This window comes from Dermacentor variabilis, chromosome 8 (assembly GCF_050947875.1).
Source record: "Dermacentor variabilis isolate Ectoservices chromosome 8, ASM5094787v1, whole genome shotgun sequence".
NCBI classification, from domain to species: Eukaryota; Metazoa; Arthropoda; class Arachnida; order Ixodida; family Ixodidae; genus Dermacentor; species Dermacentor variabilis.
Window position 1 is genome coordinate 19,715,187 of NC_134575.1, and position 15,033 is coordinate 19,730,219.

A 15,033-nucleotide genomic window follows, 5' to 3' on the forward strand; every position below is an offset into this window, starting at 1 on the left:
TGCTTAAGTGATACGCTGAGCCAGCGTCCTAAGGATGTAAAAAAGAAAATGGGAGGAGTGTGGATAGGCAGCCATGCTCCATCACTGCAGATTAAGCGCAAACGTAAGTACTAATTCGACGCGAGTAATTATTCAGGATCCAAATATTTCTTACATTACCGACATATAATTAATTTACTGTTGCATAAGTTTCTGTGTCAGCAAAAAGGACAATACATTCCTGGGAGACAACATACATGTGGAGTAGATTAGACACAAGTGGAAATTGTATGGTTTTCGACCTTTTTATGTGCGCTCTACATGCTCTGCAATATGTAAAACGGCCTTGTGTTTGACGAAGAAAATGCGAGTTAGCGCCATGTGAGTATTATTTATTTCCGTTGTTTCTTTTTCGCATAGTACTACGTAATTTGTAGTAACATCACATATAAACAGGTCCAGAGAGCAATCTTACTCCACTATATATTCAGGAATAGGGTTGAGAGAATGAGTATGAGGGTTAGTGTCTCCCATAGACAGAGCCTCTCCGTAAATGATGAGTGGCATGATATCGAGTTCCTTGGCTTTATCGATAATTTCTGCACAAGAAAAGTCACAGTTTCGCCCCAAAAGCGAAGTACCGATTGCGATAGCAGATAGCTACACGAAGTAAGGATAGTAGTTTTATTGGCCGTATAAACCTGTAAAGATTCTCTTACTCACTAAATTAACAATGATATGATCAGTAAGCGCGATTGAACTCGAACGCAGAAAAACAGACACCCAGAGACAGCGCTGTCTCTGTGCGCCTGTTTCTTTCTAAGTCCTCGTTCAGTCGCTCTTACATATTCTATCATGGATTGAGACCAGTTAGCCGGCCAACGTGCTTTAATCAAATTAACAAACAAGTTCTCTCGAGCGCACAGGTAAAGATGAAGGCATCTCGCTCGATGAGCGCGGAAACTCGCTGTCAAAATGTACGGGTGAGGAATCGTGGCAGCAGCAGCAGTCGAATAGACCTTCGTGCATTTCCCGCCTGAACCTGCACGAAACGTCGAAAGCACAGCGCATACGAAGGTACCGGCACTACGCGGACTTTGCAAACGTCGCAGATCGCTTTGAAGGTGAGGCCCGCGCGGACGCGCACTTTGGCTACGTCGCAGATCGCTGTCAAGAAACGGCGCCTACACGACCGCGCCATAAGCAGCAGCCGCCAGAGATGAACGCCCCCTCTCACTCGCCTCACGTCCGTGCCGCGCACGCGATAAGAGAGCGCGCGTAAATGTACATCACATATAGGGTAAGTTCCAATGATCTTATGCAGTATGTTGAAATACCATACTTTGGAGCTCAGAGAAAGGAAACCGGACGTCATTTCGGCAGTCAAATGACAAGAAATGTCTTGCCAGGAATTGGCACAGAAAATACAATGCCGTCGTGTAAAAAAAAAAAAAAACAAAAAAAATTTCATTTTTCAAGATAGCTCTTTCCTGTATACGAATTGGGAAGATGACAAAATGTCTATGAAACGAGCACGCAAATGTTTGCTGCCGAGTAGATATTGGACTTGACGTCATGGCTGTGGTAATCATGTGAATGAAACTGGGGTAGCGAAGGAAACACGTAGTTACTTCAAAGCTTTCTAACATGCCGACGACTCGTAGATTACACAAGTCTGCACGTAATTTATTTAAAAGTATTTTACCTTATTTGTATCTTTCATAAAGGCCCCGAGGGATTAAATAAAGGGGGGAGGGAGACTTCGTTTAACGTGACAATATCTGAACAAAGACCGGAACGTCAAAATTAATTTAAGACATAAAGAAAAACAAACATACATGGCGATTTGATGTCATTGCTGTTGCATCGCTCAAATATAATACAGTGCCATATCCTCCAACGTTATTAAAGGCGGAGGTACAGCAGATGATGTCTGTGGTTTTACTTCTGTAGGAAGGGAACTTATTATCACAATAGAACGTTCGGACTGCACATATAACTGCAGGTGTTGTGTGGTAATAGTGCTTCTTCCAAAAGCCTCAATAGCTGTTACTCATTGCGAATTAAATGTTGCGTTTTTTTGAAAACCCCAACTATGTAGCGTTAGATATTCAGGAGCACATCTTTGAGGTTTGGTCATTGAGCAGATGCAATTGTTCTGTCTTTATCATATTATGGTTCTTTTGCTGTAGAATTCTCTGGACAAGAAAACTATGCCCCAACCCAAAAATCAGTACCATATTTCCAACATGTCCGCTCTTTTTGTCGTCGCCTTCGGCAGGCCGTCATCTTCGATGCTGTCCTTCTGTATTGATCTTGCACTCATCGTTGCTTCTGCTATTGTTGTTGTTGCGCCGCTTTTGTTCTCGTCTTCAACAGCGGGCTAGCATATTATTATGGCTCTTGAAGCTACTTGGGTGACTCTCGAACTGCTTTTTCTTTTGTTTACGGACAATTAACTATTCTATTTCTAGGTAATTATAACCTTTACGTAATCCTACACCATGTCTTGTAGGCTTTCCTTTAGCCTTGCTATCTCCCTCACCGATTACTCTTCACTGTTCATTGTTCTTGCCAGCTGATTCCTCTCCTGCTTTTAAGCTGCAGAAATAACGTACAGTGCGATGTGGAATATTTTCTCCTCTAACAGCGACATTTGCTCTCCTTGCTATTCAGTGTCTCTTGTCTCATACAGGTGTAGTAGTTTAACATAAAAAAGTAAAGTCCGTCTGTCGTGGTCACAGTAGTTTTGGCGGCACACCTTCAAAACACCTGTACAAGACGTGCGAGCTTTACAATAGCTAGATCTTTACACAAGCACTCACAAGGCGAACCCCCTTACCATTGATAGGCGAGTGGGAGAGGCTATTCTGCGTATAAGAGGCGTCCGTGCTTTCTAGACTTCTCCTAGCCAAAGTTGGTCGAAGTCGGAAACATGGCTCGCTTCTTCGTCGTCTTCATGCTGACCGTATCGGTGGCTTACGCCGCGTTCAACCAGCAGCAACAACAACAGCAGCAGCGGCAGCGGTTTCCGGGGCGTGAGTATTAATTTAGTATGGAGGAGTTTACAATCCCGCAAAGCTGGTGGATTCAAATAACTACTGAAACTGTTTGCCGCGCGTAAATTTAGCATTTTGCTGAAGTTGGCTGTTTCTATACGCTTGATTTATTTGTTTAAGGCTTATGTGATGTCATTTCTAGCCGCGTATTAGGCGTACATTTCTTTTGTTGAATATCGATGAAGGCTTGTAGATTTTACCGAAAGCCATAACGCTAGAGATCACCTAACAGCTTCTTGTACTCCTTGTTCAGAAGTAATGTAGGAAACAAAAGTTCACCTAGAATTACGATGCGCCCTAAAGCGCAATTTGAGTGCAGCTGTGTGTGCGTTTTCATTTCGCGATATACTGGCTGGCACGGACAATCTGCCTCGTGCGGCAAGCTACAAAGGGAGTGAAGCGCGGCGCGACTGCCTTGCTAATCTGGAAATTGCGAGAGGCCACGCGTGGGTCACGGCGCGCGCTACTCTGGCGCCATCTCTCACCTAACAGCCATCGTCGCCGCAACACGCTTTTCTTCTCATGCTTCCGCCACACCCTCCTCCTCGGCTTTCTTCCTCACGCCTTTCATCCCCCGTCGCGCTCCGCGTTGGCTCTTTTGTCCTTCGTTGTGCTCGTTCGCTCCGTTAACCCGACGCCGATGCTCCCTGCAGAAACGCGTGCGTGTTTAAAATGATTCCGGCAGAACGCATCTCACGACGACAACTGACGTTAATCCGATTAGCATTGAAACAATTCAACGACACACCGTACCGCCCCCGCCGATACGCGTCAAGAATGAGGCCTATGTGCAGCCGGACTCCTGTATCACGTATCCCGTTGAACTCGCTGCGCCATCTGGAGACGCCACCGCAAAGTCCGCGCGTTGTACGCGTGTGAATATAGATTCGGACAAGATTGGCTGAATATATACGGCGCCTGTTTGATTTCGCCCGGCAGCAGATAAATTTTAGAAGCCTTTCTTTATCACTGAATACCGGGGCATACCCAGTGGCACATATTCGGTTTCCTAAGTGGACGTGAAACAGGTTCATTGATGAGCGGCACATAGCCATTGTCACATACTCAGTGACCCAAGATGGTCCAACGGCTGTTTTCAACATGGTTATCTCAGCATAGCAGCCTGATGCTCTGCCCTTTACAACGTGAACAACCAATAGGCAGCCAAAGTCGGTTAGAAACACTGAAATATAGAAACGTAGAAACACCATGGTAAGTGCGTGAAATATGCCTACATTGCTAACTGTATTGAATGAGCTAACCCTATATGCAAAAGAAATGTCCTCATAAAGAGAACCTTTTCGCACTGACAAAGTGATATACTCATACTGCACAGAAAAAATTGCGAAAAAGCTCGTATTTGCCATGGTTACACATTGAAACGACATAGAAATATCTATCTAAACGAAGATTAAACATTCACCATGTGCCATATTTCTTATCTTTTACAAGTGAAGGAAATGCGCTTCTCTCCCTCTCATCCATATTCTCCTCCCCGTAGCTTTTCCCCTTTAAAGAAGGCTTCATGAGCGCAACAAGGTGGCGAGTCGTACTACATGGTTAAATTTAATGTTTAGCATATATTGAAGCGCACCGGAACTCAAATTTTACAGGAAGGCAGACAAGACGGCGCTTCACCCACAACTGTAAACTTTTATTCAACACAATGAGGATATAGGCATAGTGACACAATTTCCATGCGCGTGCGCAGCCGAGCATAGATACAGGGTAAATCAACGTAACCACTTATTACAAAAAGTGACTTCTAAACAACATGCGAAAAGAAGACCTAATTATCAATGTAGACATACTCTTTATCATGCAACGTGATTGCGGCTTGAATAACGCACGCTTCCTCACTTTTAAAGCGGACAGACTGCATGGCCCCTTACGCGAAAATCCGGCGTCGTCGGCGAATGTTGGTACCAAATATGGGCGAAAGCGCATAGTCAAAACCCGTCAAAAACACTCGGATTAACGTCAAATTTCTCAGGGGCGTTCCTGTAAACAAAGTAAACTAATGGCTCTGACAGGAAGATTTGGTACATTTCTGTCTAGGTGGGAATGGAGGTGCGAGAAGAGCACGCTTCCCCGATGCCACGGTGGCTACGCAGTTCTGGCTCACAAAAGGTGGGCGTAGGGAGTGCGCCATTGTACACGTCACCTCGCAGCCATCTGGTTGACTAGAGGTGCGGCCAAGTGCCTGTGTCATTGGGCACGTGACGGCGCAGCCAACGGTTTGAACGGTGCTGTCTGCACTGCGATGAACTCCGAAGCGCCTACTTTAGCGGCACCTGGGACGCACAGCTCGAAAGAAAATTACTCGTTCCTCAGCGAAATGGTGCGAAGCTTTGAGGTCTGTGGCGAGCGAATACGCAAGGACACACACCGAATCAGCGGAAAGAACATTAATGCATGTAAAAAAAAACTTCAATCGGAAACATTTCGCCGAAAGGACTATAATACTTTCGCATTCCCACACGTAAGCAATCTTATTTGTCTATGGCGAAATTTTCGTGATAGTGTATGATTGTGGATATGCCAGCTCTTTTTTATAAGGCTATGAACCACTTTTGCATATTTAAAAAGGCGCCATCACAAGAGACACCTGCATGGAGATGAGACAAGTACGAGCGCTGCTGCATTTTGCGCTGGCGCCTTTTCAAATAGGTGCCAACACTCCAGTTTTGCACGTTTTCCTTTGTATATATATATATATATATATATATATATATATATATATACAGTGAAGTGAAGTGAAGTGAAAACATATACAGTGAAGTAGACGCGTGTATGAAGCTATATTTACAGAAAATCCGAAGAAAATGCGCGAACACAATGTGTGTCAATTGTTCTTACGAAGAGTTGATACATATCTGGATCAAATCAATCAAATACGTCAATATCGTCCATAAATTGCTTCATAGGCGCATCTATTTCACTGTTTATATATATATATATATCAGAAGCAACCAATTTCGACACTTTTTGCTGCAGACCGGCATTTACGAAGAGCAATATTTCTTCTAATATTGTCAGAGTTGTTAAGAACTCTGATGATGCATATGTATATATATGGACACCTTAACGTTTATTAGATATTGTTCTAACGCTATGCACCAATAAATTCGGCCTACCAAGTGGTGCTTGAACAATATCCCACGTACGGCCATAATACGTTAACCGGGAGCTTAAAATCATGCAGATAGTACGTAATATAAACAGCCACGCTTTTCATGTACAAACGGGGCGACGGTTTCGCGACGTTGATGTTCCAGACTTCGAGACGTTGATGTCTTGATCAATTATAGACGTTATGAGACGTTTGTGGCTCACAGGGTGGCACGGCGGCCCCTCTGGCGGCTACGGAAGCAACTACGGTGGAGGCGTCTACGGAGGTGGGAGCTTCGGCAGTGGCGGTGGTGCTGGCGGCTACGGCAGTGGATATGGTAGCAGCTTGGGAGGCAGCTACGGTAGTGTCGGAGGCGGCTACGGTAGTGGCTACGGTGGCAGCTATGGACCTATGATGCCACAGCAGCAGCAACAACAGCAGCAACAACAGCAGCAACCCCGATTGCCAAACTTTCACCGACGAGGGTACCTACAGGGCTAGTACACCTTGTGTTGACGAAGGGGAAGAATACCTTGACTAATCGACAGCTTTAGGATAATAAACATGCTCGCTCATTTATGGTCCGATAAAAAAAGTATTTATTGTATACGCGTGCGTTTCTCGGCAAAATGCGGGTATTCTTGTTTTTCACTGTATGTTGGAAATGAGGTTCAATGAAACCTGAAGTTGGATACCTCTTGAGCCTAAAGAATGAACTCGGAAAGAATGCCTACGAACAAAAAGAGAAGAAAGAAAACCAGTTAATGAAGAAAAAAACATATTGCGTAAGATGTGGTCGATGTGTAACGATAGGAAGTTGTTCTAAATACTGGCAACTAAATAGCGACGATCATGAATGTTTGCTTTGTAAACTTCAAGTATTGATACTGCACTAGACAACGAGTTCATTTTTCAGACATTAGGATATAGCTAGAAAGAATTACCGGCGAAACAAGAGACATCAGATTGCACAAGTTACGCTGTGAAAAGTCCACCTTGTTGGTTTCATGCGCTTTACGATATTTTTGTGTGTTTTTTCAAGGGCCTTCTTTTCTTAACTGTAGAGACGAACTACCTTTGAAGACAAGTCATTGCCGCTTTCATTGTGACGGCCAAGGCTTTAGTGTGCGAAGCAAATAAATAGTGCTCTCTCACACGCATATTTTAAATCTGAAGTCTGAGTAGCTTGGCTTTTGCAAAGGCGTTATGACTACATCTAGGCACACATTGGAACGAGATTTTTCCAGACGATGACATCCTGGCCCACTTTCGGCGGCTTTCGTTTTCGCTCTGGCTCCCAGCTCAATAAATTATGGTGTTCTAAGTACCATAACCACGATTTGATTATGAGGTGCGCTGTACTGAACGACGTCGGAATAATTTGAACCACCTGGGGTTCTCTAACGTGCACCTTAATCGAAGTACACGGCTGCTTTCGCATTTTTCCCCAATCGAAAAGCGGCCTCCATGGCCGGCATTCGATGCTGCGACCTCGTGCTTTGCCTGGCAAGCAGGTCCTTCAGGTTTTACATCCCTGTTGTACACCGTGGAAGATGGTTCTTTGAAGGTAGAAATCAGTCCGTACTTCGAATAATCATGCTAAAATGTCTGGAAAGTACGCTCACTTATAACAATGACAATGAATAGGTCAGTGTAAGGTTTTTCGGGAAGTAGCATCGGCCACTGATCTGGTTATGGAAGTAGTCAATGATGCATCTTGGACAACTTTGGTGCGATAAGGCATGCTTTAGTTCGGCATGTTTGTCGACATTCCTGGACGCCGGAAAAAATTCTAGGGTACCTGCAAACTTGAGAGTATAGAGCAGCCGTATAACAATGCCGTGGGTGGCTGCTTTCAGAGTGGAGATATTGTTACCGGGCTGTAGGTTTTCGGTAAAGGTTTGTCGACAGGCGGCCGCTTTCCCGCGAAACAGTGACGCCCAAGAAGTCGATACTAGTTTTGTAAATGCTATAAGGGAATTTGATCAATGGGCGCAGCGCGTTGAAGTCCGATGTGAAATGAAGGAGGCTTTCTTCAGCGCGGTTCCACACGAGAAGTATATCATCAAGGAACTTTTTAAACTATAGGGAGGTTAGAGTGCGATCTTCAGTAAATGGAGTTTAGAGGCAGGCCATCAAGGTGCTCGCAAAATTCGGGACCATACTTGTGCATATCACGAGGCCTCTGACATGGAAATAGTGTTTGTCAGTAAACTCAATATGACTATGATTCAGTACGAGAACCACAAGTGCATGCCAAACATGGCCACCTATATCCATCGCCTGGCCGGTTTTCCATATGCGGATACCGCCGCTACTATTCCATCACGCTCAGGAATGTCTATGTAAACAAAAAAGGAGACGTCCATGGTCTCCAGCAAACTATCGGCTTGGATGCGGAGATCAGAGATGCGGAGGTCAGATGCGAAGGTAAGAGAGGAATGTCATGGTGATGTCTTCTATCAGGTGCTTAACAAATTCTGGTATATCTTCTGTAGAAGTATCGTTGCTGGATAATATCAGACGGCCTGTATAGCCGAGTTAACGAATTTTTGGGAGCAGATAAAAGCGACCGGGAACATAATTAGCTGCCAAAAACGCGTTTAGCAGTCTCCTGTTTATTAGCTCAGCCGGACAGAGATTTTACAGTGTTTCTCTTACATTATGTTCAAACTCAGAAGTGGGATAGTTGGGAAGCACACTGTAGAATTTTGTGTACGATAGTTCCCGCGACCCTACCATCACTACTCCGACGAGCTTAAAATAAGTGTGCCTGCCCCTTTGCCAGCCGCCTTGCTTTTAATTTTGGGGGCGCTGGGAAGATTTTCGAGTGCCATTCGTTCTGCAATCGATAAGTTCTGACGAAGTTTCTGAATTTCGAGTACGCTTTGAACATATGTTTTGGGAGTGCTGATATGTACATGTCAAGGTGATTGTTCCTCTGCTCACTTGCACGTATGAGCAGATATACCTTTTCAGCGAAGCTCTGTATGGCTAGGTTCTTGGGAAAATTGCGTGTATCTATCGAGTTATGTAGCTCGAGAATTTCACCCCGAACGTGGGCCCAACACGAAGATAGCGCAATACCGGGCAAACTTTCGGAGCTGAAACAGGCTTTAAGCACTCCACCAATTTGAAAAATAAATTTAATATCTTAGGTCTGAATAAAACCGTATCAGATATTAAGCTGATAAGAAAAGATACTACATTTTGACCCGCGTTGGCCACGTCTACGTTCGCACCGCCCTCTCTTTGTCGGCGTTCCAAGCGCTTGCGCATCTGCTTTCCTTCCGCTCTCCCGTGGGGGTGGTCCCGTAAGTGGGCTGTCTGCCAAGGCCACGAAGCGGATAGAAAAATTCGCAGTGGCTTAGCTCGGCTATGGCAGGATATACGTAGCGAAAGCTAAGGCATAGCATGGTTAGCCTTAGTTAATCTTGATTGTAAGTCCAGGTTAGTGTGGTTGTCTAGCCATGTTGCGACGTTTAGCCAGTCATTCGGCGCGCTGTTCGCCTACTTCCTGGGCAATTCCTTTCCTGTTCATCTCGTTCCGATGTCGATTCCAGGCCTCCTCCTGCTTATCAGAATTGCCACCGTCCATACTGGCGCCTCAACTGTGGTTGCGGCGCACGCGAGCTCTCCTTTTCAATCTTCCGGCATGTTATCAGGCATGCGACGCAGCTGGCGAAGCGAGCGGAGGCGAGCGTAACGACGGAGAACGCGGTGTGACGAGGAACGCGGCGTGACGTCATGTGCCTCTTCGGAGCACGGCCACGGCGAAATCGCAAGTTCGCGGTCAGTAAAGCTTTCGCTTTAAAATGCGAACCGTCGATGTGGCCCCGATCACGCAAACTTGGAACGTTTCCCCTGAGAAACGGCCAGTATTCAGAGGTAGTTTGTGGGGAACCAGTTTTGTGTGGCCTGTGTTGTATGTGACGGCTTGTGGTTTTCGAGGGACCTCACAACCATTAATTCACTGTGGGACGTCGACCAACGCATGCTCGCGTTGGCTACGGTGTAGCAATGTGTGGCCTTGGAGTGCGGTCAGGTGCGTGTCTGTACTAGGTGCCGGATTCATTAGTAAAAGGTGCCGTGCAGCATTTTGCAACAATACATGGGCATGTATACTCTTCACTGCCTCGTCATCTTTCGAGGCTCAACATCATGGAGGAGCGACTAGTCTCGCCTCACCTTCCATTTATGTGCATACGACTTTCGACGCACGGCAATGTGCAGTTCGCCATTGAAGGGCTCACACACAGAGCTTCACTGAGCATCCACCTTCAAAGAGTGGAATGAAACTGATTTTGTTCCCTCTTTGATACTCCCAATGATAACGCGTTAAAAGAAGAAAGAATCTCTAATAAGGTGAAAGAAAATGAATCATTTTAGAAAACACGAAGGCGGGTGCCGTGCCTGCTCAATGTCAGCTGTACCGAAATGTCGCGCCACTATAGTTTCCCGCGCCACCCCTGGGTACACGCGATGCACGTCGGTTGTAGCGCAATCTGTCCTCTCTGCAACCGGACCTGGAGCTGCTCCCTCCAATCCAAAGAAGGATGAGCAGCAAGCCAAACCTGCGGCATTCAAGCCCCCTGCTGCCGAAGCACTGGCTGATGCACGAGTTAATGTGCTCCCTGAGCGGGCTTCCAGCGCCTCAAGTGTGGCAGCGGACATAAGACCTAGCACTTCGGTGACTTTGTCGCGTAGAGAGCGTCGAGACTGTCGCGAGCATACCAGAAAAGGAAAAATGTAACTGCTTTGTTTCTAAGCAACGACTTTACAACATAGGTCACTAGCTTAGAAGTCTTCACATCCGCATGTCGGTCATACTTTAATATTTCAACTACTAAAAAGCGTTTTATCTTTCAGCACTTCCACTTATTATGGCGCCAGGTACAGTTATATTTTGGAGTTGCAGAGGACTAATGAAAAGCCGGGATGACGTCAACAAATTACTATACGCGCTCAGGCTGCCACCCTGCGGCAATAATTCTACAAATGTATGTTGCATTTAAGTAAATACAACTAATGTATGCTGTCGAATTCAAAGCGGCTAGAGTGATGATGCTAGAGAGGCTGATTATTGTTTGATCAATTTACAATTCCTTTGACTGCCGTTTCAGTAGCACTGATTTTATAGCACTCATAATGCAGCTACCTGTACCATAATATTTTGCGGAATATTCAAATGCACATCAACAACTTTGGGTTTTATCACACCGTAATTCGCATGGATCTGCTATTTAGAAATATTTAGTTACTCCTACAAATTGCCTTTTAAACAAAAAAGCCAACACATTTTTGCCAAGCCCACAGAAATGCTTCACCTATTGATTAAGCCATACGCTTTGCTGCTCTGTTTCCTGCTTAAGTGCACGTTCATTTAGGACCACTACGAAAGTGACAAGTTCCACATTTCCGGACGGACCTAAAGACTAAGTTGAGCCTCCTCCATCAGGCCCGGTGCGTGGTGTTGGCCACTGGAGTCTTGGACTGACGACTAACCCTCCGGCCCCCATAGCCCTGCTTTTCCTCAATAAGGTTATATATATATATATATATATATATATGTGTGTGTGCATATATATCAGTTTTGTTTAAAAGAAACAATGCCACCCAACACACCTTAACTAGTGTCCCACGAGGAAAGCTGGCATGAGCGAAGTGGGAAACTTTGTTGATAACTTGCTCAAATATCACGCGAATATAGATGGTTTTAATGATCGCGCTGCTGCATCTATTACAGCTATCATAATAGATGCTGTAAATAAAATGCGTGTACCATGGTGGAACGAACAGTATAGTCGTGCGCGCGAAAACCAGAAAGGCACGGGGTTGTTTCATGGGTGCTCAAATGCGGGAAATATCATGAATTTCAAGCAAACAAATGTCGCAAGGTAGACGTGTGGGATGTCGTGTCTGCCGAAGAACGAATCCGAACATAAAAACGTAACGCTTCTTTATTCGACTAACGATGGCAGCGGACGTGCATACCAACGCTACGTTCGTCACAGTAGCGGAAGGTAGAAGGCGGTCTTTCTCAGCCAGGCAGCCTGTTTTTATAGCCACCGTCGGTGACGCATACCTCGGGTGACGTGGCGGTGGCGCTATGTTTTATCGACCATGCAGTCCAGCGTGCAGCTGTGTTATGCCGGGCCAAATGATAAGAAGACGGAGGGTGCGCAGAAATACGCGCGGAATGTGTCGCAACATCAACCCCCCCCTCCCCCCCGCGGATTGGAGAGCCCTCAGGGCTTGAAAAAATCTGGGCAGCGTACGCGACGTCAGCTGCGTGTAGTGACAGAAGCAGGCTGCGATGTCGGCGGTCGTGGATGGACGTCTGTGGGTGTACTGGTATTCCCTGGTTCGTCGGAATCGGTGTAGGCCGGCTTCAGCCGGTTGATAGAGACGCGGACGGCGTTCCCTTTAATGCACAGGGTGAAGGTTTTGTCGTCGCGACAGAGAACTGGGTAGAGTCCGCTGTAAGGTGGCTGTAAAGGCCGGCGGATGGTGTCGTCGCGGAGAAAAGTGTGCGAGCACGTTGCCAGATCCTTGAAGATGAAGGGGGCGGTCTTACAGTGGTGAGCTGCAGGTGACGGGCGTAGGGTGGCGATAGTGCGTCGGAGCCGGGCGATGAAATCGGTGGGATCTGACGTCGCGGTGGTGGATGGCGGTGCAGCGAGAAATTCGCCTGGGAGGCGGAGGGGTTCCCCGTAGACGAGCTCTGCGAGTGTAGCCTGAATGTCGGGCTTGAAGGTGGCGCGAAGACCTAGGGTGACGGCTGGGATGGCTTCAGGCCAGGTTGAGTCCGGGTGGCACATGATGGCTGCTTTGAACTGTCGGTGGAAACGTTCGATCATCCCGTTGGCGCATGGGTGGTAGCTGGTGATCCGCGAGCGTTCGAACCCGATGGTCAGCCCGAGCAGCCGGAAAAGATGCGATTCGAACTGTCGTCCTTGGTCGGTGGTGGCGCGGCGAGGGGGCCCGAAGCGGGCAATCCAGCCGGCGAAGAAGGCCGAGGCGACGTCTTCCGCAGTGATTTCCTCGAGAGGCCATGCCTCAGGCCATCGAGTGTACCGATCGATGGCGGTGAGGCAGTAGCGATAGCGTCCAGCTGCAGGCAAGGGCCCTATGATATCAAGGTGGACGTGTTGAAACCGACCAGAGGTCTGGGGGATTGCGCCGAGGGGTGAAGTGACATGCCTGGTGACTTTAGCGCGCTGGCATTGAATGCAGGAGCGCGCCCAGGAGCGGCAATCCCGCTGCATGGAGGGCCAGACATAGCGGTCAGCCATGAGGCGTGCAGAGGCGCGTATGCCGGGATGGCTGAAATTATGTAGCTGGTTAAAGAGGCCACGGCGATGGGAAAGGGGCACGTAAGGCCTGCTTCGTGCTGTTGATATGGCGCAGTAGATAGTCTTTGTCGATTCAGGTATGGGGACTGGCTGCAGCTGTAGCGAGGACCCGCCCTTAAGAAGCTCCTGCAGTTCAGCGTCCGTAGTCTGAGCCTCGGCGAGGACATCAGCTGTTATCTGCGAAGGGCTAATTTGTCGCGGCGCTGAGAGAAGGCGTAGGTCAGAGGTTTATGGTCTGTGAAGATAGTGCAGTGTTGTGCTTCGAGAATGTGGCGAAAGTGCTGAACTGCTTCGTATATCACCAGAAGTTCTCTGTAGTAAGCTGACGAACTCGACGGCGCGGGGGTCGTGGTTTCGTCGGCGGGACTGTGTTTTATCGACCATGCGGTCCAGCGTGCAGCTGTGTTATGCCGGGCCAGATGATAAGAAGACGAAGGGTGCGCAGAAATACGCGCGGAGTGTGTCGCCGCAGACGCATTAGGCGAAAGGCAAGAAGAAAAAGCTGGGACAAGTTTCTTTTTGACATGAAATCATATACCGATCAAGGAAATATTTGAAATGAGTTGAAACTAGAGAACATAGACTAGAAACAACTAGAGAACATAGGTTCACTGCCCTTGGTAAAATAACAGGAGAAAGCTTGGAGCACCAGGTTAATGCCCTTGATGCACCTCAAGTTCAGTAAATTACTCGAAAGAATTTCGGAAACTCAAAGACAGAGAGAAAGAGAGAGAGAATTAGATTTTGTTCTAAGCAAGCGCAGTGTACACCATAGGTGTGCGGCATCTTTGTTTCAAGTAGCCACGGGCCATGGCCATCTCCGGTGCCTGTTCAATCAGGCTGCGCTGCTTATTCGGGTGTGATAGCTTTGCTTCCCACTTCTCTTCGATTAGTGTTTGGGTGTGAACGGTGCCATGTTTTCGTACCCATCCGCTTCCCATATGGCGTAGGGTGCTAGGATATCACAGTACGTACAGCTGTGTGAAATGATACAGCGAAGTATTCAGGAACTCCAGCCCATGTTATCAGCGTCGTCGACACAAAGGAAAAAACAACGGCAGCTAGCATCTTAAAAGCCACATAGACACGGCAGAAGAGAAAGCACTAGCCCTGGCCATCTCAACCTGTGGGGAGGGAGCAATAATACGCATTGATCCACACGTAGCTTGGCGAACTTTCCAGAAAGGGGGAATCTCCAGGCAAGCCCTACGAATTCTCATAGCAACAGCAAAGAAGCACCTGCCAGATATATACATTGTTTGAACTCCAGGGCACGAGTCCATGCTCGGAAATGAGGCAGCCAATGCCTCCGCCCACGCTCGCGGCGTTTTCTTACAGGAGGCGCAAAGAGGGGAAGGATGAAGTCCACGAAAAGTGCACTCACATTATGCAACACTACAGGCTATACAGAAGAACTTACCTGCCACTTTAATCCAGCCTAGCAAGGAAAGAGGCAATAAACCTCAATAAATTGCAACCCAATACCGGCGTCCACGTTATCATATTGCACAAAATCTCACCCACTGTA

At 47.1% G+C, this 15,033-nt stretch overlaps 1 protein-coding gene and 1 pseudogene across 1 annotated transcript; one reads left to right on the forward strand and one right to left on the reverse strand.

Annotated features, from left to right (window-relative positions):
- The first annotated feature begins 2,860 nt into the window (after positions 1-2,860).
- LOC142589777 (uncharacterized) lies at positions 2,861-6,748 on the forward strand. Its single transcript, XM_075701368.1, has 2 exons — positions 2,861-3,017; positions 6,377-6,748. The coding sequence occupies exons 1-2, from the start codon at positions 2,915-2,917 to the stop codon at positions 6,649-6,651; spliced, it is 378 nt and encodes a 125-aa protein (XP_075557483.1). The 5' UTR covers positions 2,861-2,914; the 3' UTR covers positions 6,652-6,748.
- A 2,455-nt stretch (positions 6,749-9,203) lies between these two features.
- On the reverse strand, positions 9,204-9,372 carry LOC142591775 (U2 spliceosomal RNA; annotated as a pseudogene).
- Positions 9,373-15,033: the final 5,661 nt, after the last annotated feature.